The sequence below is a fragment of the Mustela nigripes genome, chromosome 3, assembly GCF_022355385.1.
Source record: "Mustela nigripes isolate SB6536 chromosome 3, MUSNIG.SB6536, whole genome shotgun sequence".
NCBI classification, from domain to species: Eukaryota; Metazoa; Chordata; class Mammalia; order Carnivora; family Mustelidae; genus Mustela; species Mustela nigripes.
In genome coordinates, this window is record NC_081559.1 from 194414063 (window position 1) to 194427007 (window position 12945).

The window sequence follows — 12945 nt, forward strand, 5'->3', positions numbered from 1 at the left end:
CGCCCCGCCCACTCCTCTCTCCGCCCCGCCCACTCCTCTCTCCGCCCACTCCTCTCTCCGCCCACTCCCTCCCCTCTGGTGTCCAGCTCCCTCTTCCACGAGGCACCATTCGAGGGCCCTGCACCCAGGAGTCTGGCCATCCCGACGGCTCTCCCCTCCCTGAGCTCAGCGTCAGGAACACTGCCTGCGGCTCACAACATGCCTGTCTTCCCTCCTTCAGTGACTGTTTGCTGGGCGTCCTCTCTCAGCCAGGCCCGGCCGGGGGCAGGAGCCGGGTGGGAGAAACTACCAGCACTCGGAGGTGCCAGAGTAACACAGGCCAGTGGAGGCCTTCAAAGAGGAAGTGAGCGAAGCTGGGCCAGCGGGCGAAGGCTGACCGCCGCTGGAGGTGGAGGAAAAGGCAGCCACTCGACACAGTATTTCAGAGCAGCCCAAGTGGGAGATGCGAGGGCGCCCCAGCAGGAGGGAGGCCGGGCGGCAGGCGGCTGCTGGGACCAGATGATGCAGGACATGACACTCCAAAGTCAGAAGCACATTTGTTTTCAAGAAAAAGCAAAGACATAACAGGAGGAACTCAAGAAGGCAAGGTCCGTGGCGGGAGATCAGTGCGTTCTTGCAGTGGTCGCCGGGCAGAGGCAGGGGGACACAGGGACATTCAGCAGAGCACAGATGACATGGTAGGGAGCAGATGGAGCTTCAGCGGTCATAGAACAGTCCACTTCAGAGTGCTCAGTGGCCACTGTCGTCCACGAGGAAAGAAAGGGAAAGAAGCACTTCTGCAGGGGGGCTGCAGCCTTTCGGGGTCCCCATGGGGTGCACGTGAGCTGCTGTGGGGACTTCCAGGTGACAATGCCAGGAAGCCAGCTGGAAACACAGCTGTGGACTTCAGGAGCAGAAATAAAGACTCCAGGCTCAGCACAGAGTTGGAATCGTAGGTCAGGAACAGTTACAATCATTCAGAACAATATGACATTTCAAGAAACAGGCAAGGTCCAACAGCCAGGAATGTCATTACTCTGGAATACGACAAAAGACAGAACCAGGACTGGCGAGTGCGGAGGGAGGAAGCAGCACCCACACCAGACGGGGGCTAATGAGTGGGATCCCGACCCGGAGAGGCACACGCAGCGGCCAGGCATGACCTTCAAGCCGGTGCCTTGATGAGAAACTTCATGGATAAAAACAATTTTTCAGTCTGGTCCCATGAAAAAGCTGTCATGCAAAAGCAGTATTATGGAAACATATCTGATGTTTTTGTTCTTATAAAAACATTTTAGAGTAAAACAGAACACTGACCAAGCTGCATAGAGTGTATCGTTGGATGAAGACTCACTGGACCCACCGCTCGGCTCAGGCCACAGGGTCCTGCCAGCCCCCCGGGGGCCTACTGCCGGCCTCACGACCAGCACAGCGTCCGTCCTCCCCGGAAGCTCACCCTGCCCTGACCTCAAGGCAGTCGGTTCCGGGCTTTTCTCTCTCTTTTTTTTAAGAGTGTATTTATTTATTTGAAAGAGAGAGAGCACAGGCGGGGGGAGCAGCAGGCAGAGGGAGAGGCAGGCTCCCCCACTGAGCTGGGAGCCTGACACAGGGCTCGATCCCAAAACCTGGCATCATGACCGAAACGGAGTCACTCAAGGGGCCCCATTATTTCATTTTTTTAATTAATTAACTTTTTCTTGACAGACAGAGATCGTGCAAGCAGGGGGAGAGGCAGAGATTACAGACTCCCGGCTGAGCACAGAGCCCACCACGGGGCTCGAACTCAGGACCCCAAGAGAAATCAAGATTTGGCTGCTCAGCCGGCTGAGCTGCCCAGGTACCCCAACACCTTATAATTTCATGCTGTGATTTTTTTCAAGGCCCAGACTATAAGGTTTTTACCCAATCCCTCTTCTCTTACAACTGTTACCTCCTTTCTTCCACACAAGAATCCTGGTTCAAGACCGGATGCTAGAATCAGACTGTCACAAAATCAGTGACTCACCCTTTTCCACATCCGCACACAGCTTCCCTATACCAATATTAACTCTATCAAAGGAGTTACTGAAAGGAGCGTACAACTACTTTGGCAGACAGTGGCATCGTCATCAGGGAGGAGTGAGTTTTCTACCGTCTCCCCCTGGCACGCTGACTTAGACAATCACCCACCACCGAGAGGGCCTCTGTGGAGGTCCGGGAATCCAGGGAGAAGAGCCCACACCTACACCGCAGAAGCCAAAAACTCCGCAGCTGGGCACGCAGAAGAGGCCCGCGGCAGCCCTCCCGCCCCGCAGCACAGCCCAGGGGAGAGCCGCCGGCCCTCAGCCCGGGACTTCTCCCTCAGGGACGCAGGGTGTGGGAGCCCGCCCCTCGCGTCCTCAGCAGCGCAGGGTGGCGGCCAAAGAAGGCTGTTGCTCCCGTGCCCCATCGAGGAACGCTGAGGTCCCCAAAATCTCCTTCGAGTGTTTTCACTGAACCCAGGATAGGACGAGGATCGCACACAGCATCTCACGGTTGGCTCTCTCTGGTCTGCTTTCATCCACATCCGTCTGCCCACCATCTACTCTCCAGAGCCGCTGGGCAGCTTAAGCAGAAAGAACCCGAGTCAAGCGGCCAGTCCGGGCTTACATGCGGCACCGACACCGCTCCATACGCACTACCTCCCCGTCACACGCCTGCAGCCCACCCAGAACCCAGCGTCCCGTCCGCAAGACGGCTATACTGACTGTCCTAAATTCTTAACGTGGCATCCGATTTCAGTAATCTGAGTCCACGCTGGGAAGACAAACCGAGTCCATGAGTGCTTCCGGGATGAAGGCTTCTGACCGTGTCACACAGAGAGCCGCATGCGGGTCACCTCCCGAGCCCCAGAGGCCACCGGCACTGCGGTTACGGCTGTCTCCGGGCAGGCCCACACCAAGGCCTGTCTGGCGTTAGGCCAGCACACGGTGTAACGTCAGTTCTGCCATGCGACACAGTGACTCAATACCTCTACCTGCCACCAGGTGCCCGTCCACATCAGTGCACTTGGTGCCCTCTGCCCAGCTACCTGCTCAGGCAGCCACCAGTGTGTTCTCTGTATCTGAGAGTCTGGAGGAGTTTCTGTTTTCTTTTATGTTTGTTTTGTTTCTTAAATTCTTGACTCCTTAGCCCAAACTACACAGACACGGCATCATCCACTCACCAGACTCTGGAAGGTCCTTGTGGGCCTCGGTGCCCACCCCCTCTCCTCTGTGAGACTCACCCTGGTGGTGGACATTAAGACCCTGGGCCTCCAGTTCTACAGCTGGCCGTGGAAACAACCGTCACCAGGAGAGAGGGCATCCAGCGAGCGACCCCACGTTCCGCATCACTCTTGTGCTGTAGCTAACTGACGGGAAATCAGACCAGCCTTGCGTTTACAAAACACTTAGCGATGGTGATCCCAGCCCCCTCTGATGTGGTTTTCTTTTACAGGACAGAAGAAGGTACTCTCAGACTACAAGTCCCGGACTACAACTCTGCTTTCAGCTTGGAAGAGCAGAGCTCTGTAGCGAAAGGCAGAAACTCGCACCACGACAAACACACGAACTCACAGAGCCACCACAAGGCGGACAGGTACGGTTTGCCCCTGGAGCCCTCCTGTTGTGTCTCTCAGGGAGAGCGGCTGCCGTTGGCAGGCAGCCACGTCAGTGTCCTGTCCACACTCCCCACAGCCGGGTGGCTCGGCTGGACGTCTGCTTGCCCAGACATGGCCCTGGGACGAGAGCTAATCAATCCCCCCCTCGGCGGGTGTCAAGCACCATTTATTCTGCCACACTCCTCCCTTGGGAAAAAGAAGTCAGGACCTCTGTCTGCAACACTCTGCCTCCTTGCAGAAAAATGCAGTCTGGTGGTATCAGGCAGTTTATAAACAGAAAAATATCCACCCAATCCAATACTCTTTAAGCCCTGGTATAATGTTAAATCCACCTGACATTTTCACAGTTTCTTATGTGTCCAACAGTAAATTTGCTCTTCTGCCTTTGTTAATAATATACAAAAAAAAAACGTTAATCAAATATTAGTATTATACAAAGAAGCTCGTTACAGTTAAACACTAGAGAGAGCACAGGGGAGCAAACTTCATGCTGACTGTTATGGACTGAATGTCTGTGTCCCCCCCCGAATTCCCACGCTGAGGCCCTAACACCCAGGGTGCCAGTGCTCCGGGGTGGGCCCCCCGCACTACGGGCGGGAGGGGGAGGAGGGGCTCACTCAGGCCTCCAGACCCGCAGTGCACACCAACTCTTCCTCCGTAGCGCCCCGGACGGTGTGAATGGAGGCTGAAGGGGACAGGTGGGGTCCCGGTTGCCTGAAACTTCTCCTCTAGCGGAAGGAGGCAGGTGGGCAGGAAAAACCAACACGACACTTGGAGGAACAAGTGCAGAGTCAGTAACGCAGGTGCCACCGGAGCGACGAGGGCCGGGGTGCTGGTCCGGCTGATGTGGTCGGGGCGGCCAGCTGAACACTTGGGGGGGCAGTGCAGATTGTGGGGGAGAGAGATTCAGGTGAGGGCAGAGCCAGTACAGGCCCTCAGCCAGGACCACTGGGTGCACTCCAGGGACCAGGTGGCCGGCGTGGCTGCAGACGCCTCAGGAGGGAAGACGACCGTCCCCGTCACAGGAACGCGGAACCGTAACTAAGCTTTGCCTCTCGAGTTCAACAGGCCAGCCTCATCCCTGAGCGCCCACGTACATGTGAGACCCTGAGTGGAGAGAGAGGCCCATTCCCACAGAGAGACAGACAGACAGACATCTCGTCCCTGGAGATAACACCCACTTCCTAACTGCCAGGGCTCTGGGCCTCGGTACCAGCTGATTCCTTGCAGGCCAAGGCCTGAGGGGCCCGTGCTTTTTCTTCATCAAGGAAGCTTTCTAGTTCAGGCCCAGGAACTGGTTCAGTCGCACAGGAACGCTGGGAGCCCCTACAGGACCCCGCCAGGCAAAGGGAGCTGCATCTCGTCATGTCCCAGAGTCTTGGGGCACTCTAATCCCAGACTTATAATCCCCGCTGACCCCTGGGCCACAGGACGGTTGCAAGGAAGGACTCTGGAGTCAGGCTGCTGGATGCATAGCCCAGTTCTGCTACTTCCTAGCTGCGTGACCTCTGAAAAACTACTCAACCTCTTTAGGCCTTAATTCCTGATTTGTAAGGTGGAGACATTAATAGCACCTACTTCCTAGGGTTGCTGTGAGGGTTAAGTGAGCTGATTTACGTAGCCTCTGAAACGCCAGCTGCTACCATCACTGTCCTGCAGGAGACAGACCCTTCCTCATTATGCACCCTGGGCCCAAGAGCCCAGGCCACTCCCCGCTTCATAGCACGAGGCAGTGAGATGTCGTGTCATGCTACAGACAGGGGATGGGGGACGGACCCTAACTAACATCTGTTGACCCCGTACCAGGCTGCAGGTGGCATGTAAGTCCTTGTGACAACCCTGGAGATGTTCACGAGTATTTCATAAACTAGGAGACTAAGAGAAGCCAAGGTCACTCACCCAAAGTTGCACAGTAAGTTCTAACGGCAGAATCTGCTATCTCAAGCCATAGCCTTCAACTGAATGCTTGCGGCCCCCAAAATTCCCGTGTTGAAGCCCGAAACCCGAATGCGCCTATATGTGGAGACAGGGCCTGTGAGGAGGTGATAAACATTAAGTGAGGTCATGCGGGTGGGGCCCTAATCCAGCAGGGCTGCGGTCCTCGCGAGAACAAGGAGGCGCCACAGGCTAGTGGCCGATCTCACATGGATCTTGCTCCGGCCCATGATGCCTCCAAACGAACGTACGAACGCATACGTCCACTCGTGATCTGACACAATTAATCCAGTAGATCTTACTCCTGATCAGCTAGTCCTAATGCTACAAGGAGTATAAATGCCCGTTTTCTCCAGACGCCACCTCCCTAACAGAAACCACCAGCCTCGGGAGAACTTTACAATCACGGCTAATTAGATCACAGCAGTTATACCTGAAGAAAAATGCAGTAATTCCACCAACTTAAGATGACCTCCTGGCACATGAGCACAGGATGGTAAAAAGTGTGAATTAAGAAATGATTTAGCTAACAAGTACCTTTATTGCTTTCAGATATATACAGGAACTCAGTGGGCGGACTAAGTGCCCAGGAGAAGGCTCAGGCAGCTCGAGTTAATGAATGGCCGGCAAGTTAGGAGGAGCGAGCCACAGGCACGGAGGGGCCACGACCTGCTGATTAAGATTGGGGGGCGCGGGGCAGGGGGCTTACCATCGCTGAGGTCTTGGAGGAGATTCTCCTGGCACGAGAAATCCAGCTTCACCTTGATGTTGACCACAAAAGTGGCCACCTTCCCCGGCTGCAGAGGAAACTGGGCAAGGGTTTCTTCCAGGCTCCAGCTCAAGAAGTCGCCATACAGTTTTTCTACAATGACGAGGACAGTGGTGGTCAGGATGGTGGGACTGAGGCAGGATGTGACTTACCAATCCCCCTGAGAAATCCTCATGCACCCCCCAAAGCAAAGGAAAAGGCAAACCATTTACAATGTGAGAAATCCAAGCACCAAAAAAATTCCAGACTCGTGGGTGGTACAAGGCAGAGGCTGCGCCTGTGAACGAGGCGCGAGGGGCAGACCACCGAGCCTGGGGCCGGCTCGTCCCGCTCCTGCTGCGGGCTTCCTCTCGCCAAAAAATCAATGCACCCTTTGCTCACATAAACGGAATCAACGGATTCGGAGGTAACCAGAATTTCCCCAGAGGACTGCCTCGGTTGTCCCCTTAAGGAGAAACAGATCCACGTCGAGTGGGAGAAGCACAGACAGCAGAGGACCCTCTTCAGGAAACACGGATTCAAAACCAGAGCCACGGGACTGGGAGCCACGCCCGGGACCCGCAGAGCCTGCAGGGGGGCTCCGAGCTGCCCCGCAAATCCACCCCCGTCTCGGAGAGATCCGCACAGAGGAGTCAGCCCTGCGTCTGCTGCCTTTTCGACTGTGACTGACTGGAGCAGACGGAGGGTGATGACTCCTTTACGCCACGGCGTCTCCGTGTGGAAAGGGGGCGACAGCTCCCGCGTCACAGGGCTGTGGTACAGATTAAGCGAAGCCGTGTGTGAAGCGCTGGAAAGCTAAGGACGCTCATGCGCTGCGTGGGGGGGAGGGAGACCGCAAGGAGGCAGCGCGGGGGGGGGGGGACCCCGTTTGTGCCGTGTGGAAGCAGCTGTGTCACCTTCGTGGCTCCCACGCCTGCCAGACGAGCCCAGCTTTGGGCCAGAAATCAAGGCCTGACACCAAGTACTGCCTCGGCATCTGGTGGAACCAGGAGGCCCTGCACCGGCCTCACCACAGGTCCAGCCGCCACCCTGCGCCCATGACTGGGTCCCCCATCTCCCCGACCCCCCCAGCCCCTGCTGACCCTCAAACTGGCAGTTTCAGTTCCCGCCAACCACAGACTGAGCGAAACAAGGGAACGACATCCTCCCGCAGGAACCAGGGGCACCCACCCCCTTGCGACTACACAGCCTGCCTCCCACAGCCCCTGGCCTCCCTCTGTTCCCGAGTGTAACCCCCACTTGGCCCTGGGCGCACGCAGTGTCCTCCTCCCCCAGGCTGTATGTGTGAAGAGTAAACTACGTTCTTGCTTCAGGGTCAGGGTCAGGGTCACGTGCCGGGCCATCCCCCACACCCTGAGGCGAGGCCCTTTGCTCGCCGACCAGGTGCGAAGAGCTCGTTTGCCCAAGCCCCTTGGTCCATGAGAAGGCCCTGCCGTGGTCATCCGCTCAGGGCCCAGCTCCAAGGCTCTGGACTTCCCCTCCTCCCGTAGACCCGGCAGGGCCCGAGGCGGGAGCACCGCGCTGCCGCCCAACCCCCCACCCCCGGCTTCCCTTTTCTATGAACCCGTTCTCGGTGCTACATGTCCTCTCCTGGAATGAGGCAGCCAAGGCTTCGAGAGATTAAGCCACTCATCCCCGGTCGAGAACCAGAGCATGCCAACGGCTCCGGACCCACTACACTCATCCACACGGAGGCAGCTCAAGGCAGACGCACACACAAAGTCCTGCTCCTGGGACCCAGAAGTCACCCACGGAAGAAGCCAGCGGGAGACGGAGCACATGAGCATGCCTGCGCTGAAGAACATGGGGCCGAGCCATGCTGCGAACACCGTCCACACACTGCGCTGGTCCTGGCACGGTCCTTCCGGAACTGGCAGCACACCCACCAGGCCGCAGGGCTTCTCTGGGGCCTCGGAGAGCAGCGCTCCATGCAGGAGCAGACGGGGCAGCATCCACGCAAGGCACTCAGAAGCCAAGTCACGCCTCCCTGCTCATGAGGGGCTCACGGCACACCCGGAATATGCCAGACCCTCTCCACATGCAGGTGTCTGGCCCGATCGCCGCCACAACCCAACGGAGTAGTGGCTCCGATCCCCACAGGAAACTGAGGGGGCGGAGATATGCGATCGCACTCCCGCAGCCGTGAGTACAAGACCTGGCACATGACACACGACGGGCACTCGGGTAGTACCGGTGACACCACAGCACCCCCGACGCCGCCAGCACACGCGGTGTCCAGAGGCCCTATACAGGCACGTTACCACCTGAATCAGAATGACCCAGGGAAGGATGGGGAGTCGGGAAAGGGATGATGACTGTAGGGCCCGCGGGCTCCTAAGACATAGACTGACGACCACATGGGGCAGCGAGTCCCGACAGACCGGGACAGGGGGGCCCTGCCGCAGCCACAGATGGGACACGCCAGAGAGACAGCCTTTCGGAAGCAGCCGGGAAGGCAGGGAGAAGTCAGGCAGGTTAGAAAGAGCGAGCGGGAGGGGCACTGGGGGGCTCAGTTGGTTAAGTCTGGACTCTGGGTTTCAGCTCAGGTTCAAGATCTCGGGGTCATGGGATGGAGACCCACCTCGGGCTCTGCGCTCAGCACAGAGTCTGCTTGTGCCCCTCCCTCTGCCCCCTCTCCCTCTGCATATGTGCTTGCGCACTCACACTCTCTATAAAATAAATCAATAAATAAAATCTTTTTGTTAAAAGATTTATTTGACAGACAGAGATCACAAGCAGGCAGAGAGGCAGGCAGAGAGAGAGGAGGAAGCAAGCTCCCCGCTGAGCAGAGAGCCCCAAGGTGGGGCTCCATCCCAGGACCCTGGGATCACAACCTGGGCCGAAGGCAGAGGCTTAACCCACTGAACCACCCAGACACCCCAATAAATAAAATCTTTAAAAGTCGGGGGGAACCTGTGTGGGTGACCCCCGACCTGTCCCGTCCATGCACAGGTGCACGTGTTTGGGTGCACAGGCCCCCCGCTGGCCCTGCCTTCCCCCTCCTGCCTTTGTCTGCACGGTCTCTCCATGTCTGCCGGGAAACATGGACTCACCTTCACAAGCTGACCTGACCCCTGGTCTTTATGGCAGCCCCGGAAGTCACACTGCCCGCCGCTTGCATTCTGGGGCTGGCATAGAACCGAAGCGAGTGCCTTGGCTCCCAAACCACGGAAAGGACCAAATCATCTCAAGAAACCAGTAATTCACATTCTGTAAATATGCGTTAACCCAATTACTATATTCTTTAACTCTATCTTCCAACCAGTGAATTACTGCAGAATGGAAGGGATTTGAGATGCCGGCTATGGGACACCAGGACAGAACGGCATTTGGGCCCTACCTGCTGGGAGGCCAGGCCCCAAGGTCCCCCGGTCCTGAAGTGCACACTAACTTCTTTAAACAGCCTCGCCATCCTCTCTGGCAGGACTGGCCAGAGCGCCCACAGCAACTAGGACCCTGAGGCAGATCCCAGCAGGTCCGTGCTTCAGAAACAGGTCTCCCCTGCATGGGCAGGAACCAGGTGAGGGCTCTGGGGTGCATTCCCTGAGCCAGAGGACAGGGCCCAGACAGGACTGGAGTGCCTGGAGCCATCTGGCCTCACCCTCCGAGCCCCAGTTACCCCCCGACACATGCTGCTCCCCCACCGAGGTCTCCTGGACCACTTTCCTACGTGGCCGATTCTGACTCCTCCCTCACAGCCCGACCCTGAGGTTCCTCTGCTGCAATGCGGTTTCTATCCCACACTGCTCCCCTGGGCTCTGAAGCTCCCACCTCTGTTAGAACATCACCGCCTGCATCAAGCAGCTCACTCCTCCACCAACTGCAAGGCGGGAGCCAGGCCCCTTGAAGCTCACCACTCCCAGGAGAGGCAGGGCACCCACCTGGCTACAAATGCCCAGTTTAGGAGAAAACTGTGTGGGTTCGACTCCGGGCTCTAGCCGGGCATCCCTAGGTAAGCCACAGAACTTCCACGTGCCTCAGTGTGCTCATCTATAAAACAGGTTGTCGTGGAGAAGAAACGAGCTAACGAAAGTAAAGCAACCAGAACAAGGTCCGGTTTAGACACGGCCCCCACGCCGTGCCAGCTGTTCCGGCTGGGCCGGCCTCGCTTCCCCCCACGGAGCTGCGCAGGGAGCAGGGAAGTCGCAGGGAGGCTGCAGGCCTGCGCTCGGCACTCAGCGAGTCCACAGCAGTGCCGGCGGCCATCAGCATCCTTCCCGCGCAACGAGGAGTAGCGCCGGGCACGTGGGGGGCGCTCAGGAAGCATTCGACGTGGAACAGATAAATGTATTCCAAGACATTTCAGATTTAGACTTAGAACAGATGGGGGGAAAGTGGCGTGAGGGAAGCAGATTACCAGATTGAATGTACACTAGGATTTCGCGGCCCAAAAATGTTCACATGGAAAAAATACATGGGTATAGCCCACCTTACAGCTAACGTGGGTCCCCTCCGAGTACAGGATCACAGTCGTTTCAAATTGCTTTTATTTTCTGAATTTTCTACAATGAGGCAATATATTACACTTCCCTAAACGTATACACATGCACGCACGCTTACCTCTCAGTGCTGTATCTAAATCCTCCGGGGACCCCCATTGCCCCGGTGGGACATGGGGAGAAGCCCTGTGAATCTGGGGTCTGCAAGCGCACGCATGGGGCTGAGCATGCTGACCCCCGCCCGCCTCACCCCCCCACACCCGCCCCAGACAGTGAGGCCGGGTTCTCAGCCAAGGCAGCTGCTTCTCCCAGGACCACCGGTAAGGGCCCAGCGATAATGTGGATTGATGGCAAGGACAGTGACCGCCTGGGGCACGGGTGTGCCTGAGCCCCCAGACTCAATCCCCAGCCCGTCAACTTCTTGGAAGCAGTGCATCAGCGCTGCTGCTCCGTGCAACCCAGGCGGTGCCCAGGAAGAACGGACTGGGCTTGGGAGAAGCCAGTCCAAGCTCCCGAGAGAAGCTCTGCCCCTGCTTTCCACTCCCTGTGCTGCCGGGCTCTGTGGGCAGCGATGGGGGAGTCCAGGGAACAAGACACATCTCTCCCTGGAGTCCCTTTATAAAAACAAGTGCCACCACCATCTCCTACGTGCTGTCTTCTAACCTCAGACTACGGCTCTGTTACTGCCATGTTATGAAAGAGCCAACTAAAGCTCAGAGAGTTGCAACAATGTCCCCCTAGTCAAACAGCTAGAGGAGAAAGAGCCAAGGTCACGGCCAGGGACTTTCCACTCCACGCTGTGCCTCTCACTGCTCCCCCGAGCAGTAACCAGGCAGCTTCACAAGCTCCCAATGGACACATAGCGGTGGTGATGGGAGAGAGGATTCCGAAAGGAGATGGTGGGAAATCAAACAGTCAAATGGTGAGCTTCGGGATCAGACCAATAGGAATCTGAGTCCCAGCTCTGCCCCAGCGGCCCTCCTCCGTCGACCCAAGACACTTCGTCAGCGGGTAGAGACGACCCTGGGGTCGGCACCAACATACGCTGAGGCAGGCCAGCCCCGGCACAGCACCCTGGCACGCAGAGGCGGCCTAGGGAAACGACAGGGCGCCATGCTGCTGGCCTTCCCCTTCCATTCACCCGGGAACACTCGCCACACAGCCTCTAACGTCCCCAGGGCACCCACCGTGCTCCGCTCTGGGGAAAAGAGGTCAATCAGAAGGGGTCCCTGTGGGGCGCCCGGGGGACTCAGCAGCTTACGCAGCCGCCTTCGGCTCAGGTCAGGATCCCACGGTACTGGGACTGGGCCCTGCATCGGGCTCCCTGCTCAGGGGGGAGCCTGCTTCTCCCTCTGCCCCTCCCCTTGCTCATTCTCTCTCTCACTCACTCTCAAATGAATGAATAAAATCTTCAGAAGGAGGAGGAGGAGGAGGACAAGGCGAAGGAGAAGAGGAGGCGCTCCCTGCCTGTAGAGGGACACACGCCTGGGTGGGATCTCTGATTCCAGGAGGCGCTCCCTGCCTGTAGAGGGACACACGCCTGGGTGGGATCTCTGATTCCAGGAAGGAACAAGGTCTGCAGCTTCAAGCTGCCTGAGGCCCCGCCTCCGTCGGCCCTGAGCCACCTGTAGCCTTCAGCCACGTGCAGCTTCCAGCAGCCCCGAGCTGTCTAGACATCAGCGGTCCCGCTGTCAGCGGTCCCTCGACGCCTGCGGCCCTGAGACTCCAGTGGTCCAGCGGTCAGCGGTCCCGAGATACCAGCGGTCCCCACGCCTGCAGCCCCTAGACGTCAGTGGTGCCGAGACACCAGCGGTCCAGCGGCCCAGCGGTCAGCGGTCCTGACACCTGCAGCCCCTGGATGCCAGCGGTCCCGAGACGCCAGTGGCCCTGAGATGCCAATGGCCCCTAGCCGCCAGCAGCCTCGCCGCAAAATGCCTCGCCACCCCGAGCCACGAGCGGCCTTGTCCACAGCGGTGGCTTCCTCTGGGTGGCAGCCTGGTCAGAGTGGCATCGTGGGGAGCAGAGTCTGTGTCATCCGGGTTGTCCTCCTTGTCATCGTCGCTGTCATCATTGCCTCTTCGTCGTCGGGAGCGGCCTCGTCCGGGAAGCGGTCTTGTCCAGAATGGCCCCTTCTTGGGAGCGGCCCTGTCTGGGGAGCAACCTCATGGAGCAGCAGCCTCATCTTGGGAGTGGCCTCTTCTTGG

The 12945-nt window shown here is 58.0% G+C and overlaps 1 protein-coding gene across 1 annotated transcript in view; it reads right to left on the reverse strand.

Annotated features, from left to right (window-relative positions):
• The window catches only part of TRAPPC9 (trafficking protein particle complex subunit 9), a 478436-nt gene that overhangs the window by 349696 nt on the left and 115795 nt on the right, over positions 1-12945 (reverse strand). The window contains exon 15 of the mRNA XM_059395212.1: positions 6243-6395. Within this exon, the coding sequence (XP_059251195.1) occupies positions 6243-6395 (153 nt within the window). The remainder of the gene's footprint in view (positions 1-6242; positions 6396-12945) is intronic.